The sequence below is a fragment of the Pelecanus crispus genome, chromosome 1 (assembly GCF_030463565.1).
Source record: "Pelecanus crispus isolate bPelCri1 chromosome 1, bPelCri1.pri, whole genome shotgun sequence".
NCBI classification, from domain to species: domain Eukaryota; kingdom Metazoa; phylum Chordata; class Aves; order Pelecaniformes; family Pelecanidae; genus Pelecanus; species Pelecanus crispus.
In genome coordinates this window covers 183,071,913-183,079,601 of record NC_134643.1, presented here as the reverse complement: position 1 = coordinate 183,079,601, position 7,689 = coordinate 183,071,913, and the positions used below count along the sequence as shown (strand labels likewise).

The following is a 7,689-nucleotide window of genomic DNA, read 5'->3' as shown; positions in this document are numbered from 1 at the left end:
TTAGGACAGAGAAGCATATAAAAAGATTTAAGCTACTATTCTTAGGCTTCAGAACCCAAGTTCACTTTGTGTCAGGAAAAAAAATCTCTATGCATGCTGATTCTGTTAGAAGGAAAGACACATCTTCAAATCAAATGTCCCAGGTAGGAGGTTGTATGTATTTTTTCATCCTAAATGGATTCAAAGGTTTCCACTGGAAAAACTCTTTTAACTACAACCAGAATTCCTTCCCAAAATTGCTAGTGACAGAGGACCGTGACATTTCTGCTTTTGGACGATGAAATGTTTCCTAAAGGATCAGCAAGGCTTTAAGGAAGAGGTATACTTGGTAGTCCTGTTTCCAGAGCCTGCGCCTCCCTGAATAGTGGAATTTCATATTTCTTTAGTGGCCTTAGGATTCTGATTCAGCTGAGCAGACAGAAAACATCAACGTCACATCTACTGCCAAGGCAAAAGCTCACAGTATCATTACTGCCAGAAAAGATCAACCCTACAGGGAAGCACAGATGACACTAATATATTTACCATATGAACTTTATTAGACCTAATGGTTTAATTTTCCTTATTCCACTTGCATTTATTCTGAATTCCCTACTTGCAGTTATTCTCAATCATAAGTGGAAAGTCATAAATTGGCAGCTCTTACCAGGCAAAGTTGTGTATATATGAGCATCAGAAAGAAATAAAATGTAGTATTTTTATCCCTCTTGAAATGTTAGAAGAGGCTCTATAGACTGTTCTGGTTCATCTGTTACATGACGCAGTGAAGGAACAGTATCAGGTTTTCCTTCTCATGAGCTTCCAATATGCAGAAGATCCACTAAACAATGAGATCAGAGCCCACATGCTTATTGAATATAAGATTAAGAAAGAATTAGGAAACTGTTCTTTTGACTCCCACATTTGCAACAAAGCCCCAGTGCATCCAATGGATTGTTTTGTATATAATTAGGTCAAACACACAGGCTTCCCCTTCAATAGGCTCACTTATAAGGTGTGTTAACGCTGGCAAGGAAGTACGATCTGAAGTTACAAAACAAAGTAATCTTGGAGGCTTGCTTTTAGTTTTGTTTTTCTTCCTACTGTACAGCAACAACTCAGTCAGCATGAATGAAACTTGAATATCCAGACTTTTCTACACCTTCCTTTCAGTTAAGAACCAAATTGCCTGTTTAAATGAGAAGGCCATAACCCATTTGAAGACAAGACCTGAACAGAAAAATTTTATGTTACTATCTACTTTTCTCTTTTAAACAACACAGTTTAAAAGTGATTAAATTTACTTTGATGTTTCTGCAGTTAAAACTCTTGCAGCCATGAAAACTGTTCTCGTATTCCCTCCTGCTCCTTGTGTAGAGCTGTCCCTTGATTATCCAGGTCTCCAGGAGACATTTGTGAGAACAGTACCTGAACTTGCTATTCCATTTTCACATCTTTGCACCTGATTTTTTTTCTTGTTCATTGACTGTGAACAGTTTTTATGATTTTACAGGGCATACAGACTTAATCTTTCTCGCTTCCAAACTTCTTCAAGTTTGTGATCAACAGAGTATTCACTGTGTAAATCCTTGTTCTCATGAAGTTACCATTCTCATTGTCTGATAGAAAAATAATCATTTCACAGTCAGTAAAATCCTAAGCAGTGTTGACAAAGTCATGGTTGTTTGATGACTACAACACAGGCACCAGCTCTTCCAATATTTAGGGAAGCCATCTGCAGAAAAAAAGATACAAATTAACTGAACAGGAACAAGCCATGCAAGAGATTGCCAGAGTGCTGTGTCAACATTATTCTAAAATGGTCAAACTAATGGGAGTATAAACCACTAAAAATAAATACAACCCACAATATCCTAGTATTGTAGTTTTAAAGTTACTTACACCTGACATCTTTCACTTGAAAGTGTGAGAAGAGAAAAAAGAAGTTATTTTAGAGCTGTCATCAATTTTGTGAACTGTTGACATGCAAGGGGTTTCTATAATCTGTAGACTGAAGCCGATGCTTCCACTTAGTCCCTGAGGCAAGGTAATGGCTACTAATACCAAAATTGTATGCTTTCCGTATTCCTAAACAGGTTTGAGTGTCCTTTAGAATAAGTTTAGCAGCTTTAGACACTATTCAAGACAACACAAGGCTTAATAACTTTAGGAGACTAGATCTTGCTGAAACTAACACAGTAGAGTCAGCTTATATGGTATGTAATAATAATAGTAATGATAATACACTGTAATTAATGGTACTGTACATATCAAAGCAGAAGTGTTACATGTTTCCTAACTATCTGTCCAAATGTGGTTATTCATGTATTGTTATATGGACTGGTGGATTTGGGAAAAGAATCTTTCCAAATTGATTTCTTATTTCCTACAGAATGTCATAAAAGTTCTCTCTTGTCAGCTAATCAAAGTAGATAAAAAAGGTGGGCTTCTGCATTAACTTTACACCATGTATGTCTACATTTAAGCTTGACAACAGAAGCCGCCCTTTACAATCATGAAAACAAATAGGCATTTTTTAGTATAATACATCTGGCCTATTTTAAATGCCTATTCTAGGATAAGAGCATGCTTTTGAACTATGTACTTTTCTTGACTAACTTTAAAGGGAACTTAGGGTGTCTAATTCAGATGTAAACAGCTACACTGGTGGAACAAATTACTTTTTTCAGAAAGTCTTAAAACAGAATTAATAACAGAAAATGTTGAAATAATCCTTTGTTTCTTTTTAAGGCTTTGCTATGAATCCAAATCTTTCCAAGCACTAAACATAATAAAATAATAAAATATATTCCTTCTACAACCAGATCACCAGTCCCCACCTTCTTGCATTATACCACTATTTCTATTATACCTAATTAATTCTTAATGTTCAACATTAGGAACATATAGACATTTCAACATTTCAAAATATCCATCAAACAGAAGAAAATGAAATTGAAGAATGAAAAAAACTTGGTGCTTTACATAAAATAAACAAATTTTAATACGAAGGATCTTCAGGACATGTTGGTTACCAATTCAAATTCCAGATCCATTTTGATATTTTTCTAATATTTCTTCCTCATTCTCTTTTCTGTCTTCAGAGGAAAGTCCTGACATAATAGCTGATAAAATTCTAGGACAATTTTAATAGTTATGGCAACCTCAGATGCTATACTTTTTTTGGAAAAGTAATGTTTTTATGTACAACTATCAAATATGTTACAGATGAAAAAAATAAAGACTTTATGATTACCTGTGTCCATTCATTAGTTTGAGGGTCATATGCTTCCATAGTGTTCAGGTATGTTTGACCATCATAGCCACCTACTGCATATAATTTGTCACCAAGGAGACAGACACCAACAGCATCTCGAGGCATACTCAGTGGAGCCACCATTGTCCATGTATCTGTTTTGGGATCGTACCTGAGGAAAGAGAAAGGAAACTGAGTGTCCAGGGAGAAGGTAAGTGTCAATTCATGCTGATCTTCACTTGAAATATAGTCCTTTTTTTTCTGGGAAAAAATGTTCTTTAGCATCCTATCCAAAATATTGTTCCTAACAGGAAAAAACAAAACATACAGATCTATCGTGTTCCCAATTCAAACCTCTAAATGTTGATTAGGCACTTTTGCTCAGCTAAACTTTTGGAATAAACTAAGGTATTTGTGGGGCAAGGTGTCATAAAAAGAGATTTGAGAAGGATATAAGAGCAATATCTGGATGTATGTATATTTTTATGTATATATTTTAAATAAGATATTTCTTGTAGTATATTAAAAATTATTTCTGAAATTATATTATACTATATTTTAATTTCTAAAATTATACTACACAATGTTCGCATCCAGAAAACCTCCCTAAGAATTCAGGGGATATGTTTAACTGCATTAGAGTTAGATTATCCCTCTGATATCGGCTCAACCGAAGAGAGTAGTACCGTTTTTGAGACATTAATCACCATAAAGGTTTTTAAAACTGAGCACAAAATTCCTTTTGTATAATGATAGTAATTTAAAAATTAAACATTCAGCCTAAGCCATTAATTTAGATATTCATTAAGAATGTAAAAATTAGTTAATTTCAGAAGTTATTCCATTGCATCTATCTTAGACATCTGTAAAATAGAAATGAATCACCTTTTGATAATGTTTCTCAGTTTGTTACTAAAAATGTCTAGAGTATCAGGTTAAACTAGATACCTCACTTTTAGATGACAAATATTACTAAAATAGAATACTATATCACAGTATGGTAGAATCAATTTAATCTGTCCTTAAACTACTCTACTATGTAGTAGAATCACTTGATAATCAGTGGAAAAAATAAACAGTTTAAGGATACAAATCCTTTGACTGTAGTCATTTGCTTAAGTGTAAGGTAGAACAAACTTGGGGCATGATAGTTTCTCTAAAATAATTATAAAGGAACTCTATAATAGTCTAAAAATCTTATTCATTTACAAGTCCTCTAACTACTATATTGTTACATAAAATTAGGCATTAAACCACTTTCTCCTACACCTTTAAGAGACAGTATTACCTATAAGTTCATTTTTTGGGGGCAGTCAAGACCTTTCAACATATTTTCTTGTAGTCTAAATTTTATTAACTAGAAGTTGATAATCCTACAGAAAGTTGTATATACATATGCTTTACAAAAAGGAAAATTCTAGGCTTTTACTGCAAAGGCTGACTATAAGAGCACCTGTAACTATTTCAGTCATTCATATTTTCAGTAAGAAACTAGTAGAAATACTGCTATAAGTCCCACATTATATTTGAACAATGGACATTTTTTAACCTTTTTAATATAGATATTGCAACAATGATGTTACAGTGCTTTGCTTGTAACTACCTACTTGTTCATAAATATGACCTTCAAATTGGACAATAACAGAATTGCCTTTAACCTTGATTAAATTGTTCTTGACAGCTAAATACGTTATAGGAAAAAATTTTACTCATTTACTGGCTGCTAATCCTTCTGGCTTTATTGGAACTTCTCAGAAAATAAAATGGTAAAATGTCGTGTTCAACTTTTTAAGTCTAAAATACCATAAAATTGATCATGTTGTTAATTTTACTTTCTTTTTACATTTTATTTATTTTATTCTTTCTTTTTGCTATCTTTCCTTAAGAAGTTTTGAGTTAAATTTCTAGAAATCTGATAAATGTCTTTTAAAACTTGAGAGGAAAATACTTTAAAACAATGCTTGAATATGTGGAACGGAAATGCAAATGTAACAAGCCTAAAAAAAAAAAAATTAATTTTGAATGGATTTTTTCAATGACTGCGTGTTTTTTTTTTCAATAACAGCATCGTATGCCTGTAGCTAAAGAGTTTCACAGCCAGTGAAATGCACCAGTATGCACTGTATCTTCACCTGCCTAAAGGCAATAAATTTTAATAGACTCTTTGATAAACTACTTTTGAATTGCAAGGGCCAAGGTGAGGAGCTGCAAAAGCAGGGAAACTAAATACAGTTGATATCTTTGGACTTTTTTTTTCCCAATAAACAGGTAAGCAAGGGCTAAACAGAATTCTTAGAACTCAATTCTGTCAACAAAATAGAACTGCACAAGAACTTGGTTTTTGTAATTGCCAGGAAAATGTCTGAGATTTCTTATATCCTTTCTTCTGCTAAAAACAACTATACATTTCATCTTTATAATAACTAGGTATGCCCTAGGGTGAGAAGGGTTATGATACAAGTTCCTGAATGTGGAAAGAAATCAATTTGAAAACAAGGTGAGATGAAGGGGAAAAACTATAGATCACTTGCTTATGTTTTTAATAGCTGTCAAGTTTGGAGTAATAATGTTTTGAAAAGAAACACACTTTATAAAATCACTAAAATATCTCCAAAATTTTATAATTTTTAAATAGGAATTAGTTACTTTATCTTTAAAAATGAATACAACATTGTAGTTTCCCAGCTTGTGAAGAGCAAACATAACTATTATTTTGTTTTAGAATGCTTGAATCCATGGGAAACCCTTTACAATCACATCAGCCTTAGAAGAGTTCAAACTGGGAGTCCTAACTACTGTTGAACAGGATTTTAGCAGTAGTGTTTAAAAACCATATCTGCTCTCACTAGATTTACATAATCTCAAAAATAAATTCTAAAACACTATGTCTGGTTTGACAGTCTTCCAGGAGAAAATTATTATTTGAATAAAACATCTCCTACCAGGCTGTATCAGAATGACAAAATGACTGAAACAGAGACTCATTCCTGAAGAAGATTGATGCCCTAGATATTTACAGAAAGTAAAATTTTCAGAAAGATATAAAATAACTTACTATAGTAAGTAACTACCTCATTATCTCTTACTAGTCTTTGGCTTCCTGTTATTGAGATATTTTTATTTTTTGAAGATAATGTGTTATTTTTGAATGTAAAACTAAACACATTAAATCACATCCCAGCCACCTTATAAACTTATTAATCACTGGGAGGGCCATGTGAGTTTTTTCATGTTTTAGTGGAGTCTACCAGCTAATTTACATTCACTCTATGCAAGCTAATAACCTTACAAGTTCTGATTTGTTAGTCCCAACTTTTAGTCTGGAAGCTAACTGCCCATGAAGTACATTATCCACACTTTTTGCTATCAGTGCAAAAATACCTAGACGAGGAACACTGTATAATGTCACTCAGACACCAGTACATAAAATAGCTTAAGGATATGTGGTTTAGTTCATTGTTATAATCCCCCCGAGAAAGACAAATGTGATGGGATGTGGTTTGGCTTCAACACCAGAAGGGTTTTCTTCTTAGAGACTGAAAAATGCGAGAAAAGCTCCCTTCCAAGTACCAATAAGGAGACTGGAAAGTTGGTAAGATTCATACTTATTAGTATTGTCACTAGTAGTCTTAATATAAATGTACATCATTGAAAATTCTGGTTATCATTCCTTATAAATAGAAGCCCATGAGGACAGGCCCTGTAAGTACAGGCATCATGGGATTTCTCTGATGAACTTTCCATCTGTTGGAGACAAGAAGTAAAGTATTTGGCAGTCTGTGATCTTTGCTTACATACAGTCGAGATGGGAATGAGTCTAAGACTGAGCAAAATTGTATGGATGAGGAGTAAGCTTTAACTTAAAAGTTTTGGATTACACATTGGGTAACTGGTAAATGTCAAGCCAGACCCAGCAGAAGCAATAACTGCCATTTACTTAAAGTTTAACCCCTTCAGAAAATAAATAAATAGATAAATCTCTCCTAGAGCCTATCTTTACTCATACGTTAAAATAAACCGACTATTCAAACATATCTACTTTAACCCTTGCAACCTGTACATATTCAGAGAGTGTATTTTTCCCTATTCTATTTTAAAGCATACAGAAACAGAAAAAAGCCAAACCTTCATGAAGCATTTGAAGAGTACCTTCAATTTGAATGCTATAACCACTCCAACTGTGCCCCACTGCCCTACTAGATATTCTTCAATTTGCAGAATATCCACTTGCAAAATTCAGGGTACTGTAAATACAGTGTGCAAGGTTTATATCAACACATCAGGAAGTGGCAGTGTTGCTAAAGAAAGCAATGTCATGTACTGTAAATATCCATCATTTCAAAAGCTCTATATTTCTTCTTTGCTCAGCTACATTTTTAAAGTTACAAAATACTTCCAAACACAATTTGGTGCTATAAAATTATTTCAAGGCTCAATTTTTATTTCTGCAAAGT

General features: G+C 33.3%; 1 protein-coding gene across 2 annotated transcripts in view; it reads right to left on the bottom strand.

Annotated features, from left to right (window-relative positions):
- Positions 1-1,654: 1,654 nt before the first annotated feature.
- KLHL1 (kelch like family member 1) overlaps positions 1,655-7,689 on the bottom strand; it is a 267,853-nt gene continuing 261,818 nt past the window's right edge. For both annotated transcript variants that reach the window (XM_075714660.1, XM_075714669.1), the window contains 2 exons: positions 3,236-3,407; positions 1,655-1,714 (listed from right to left, as the gene is read on the bottom strand). In XM_075714660.1, coding sequence (XP_075570775.1) covers positions 1,655-1,714; positions 3,236-3,407 — 232 coding nt within the window. The remainder of the gene's footprint in view (positions 1,715-3,235; positions 3,408-7,689) is intronic.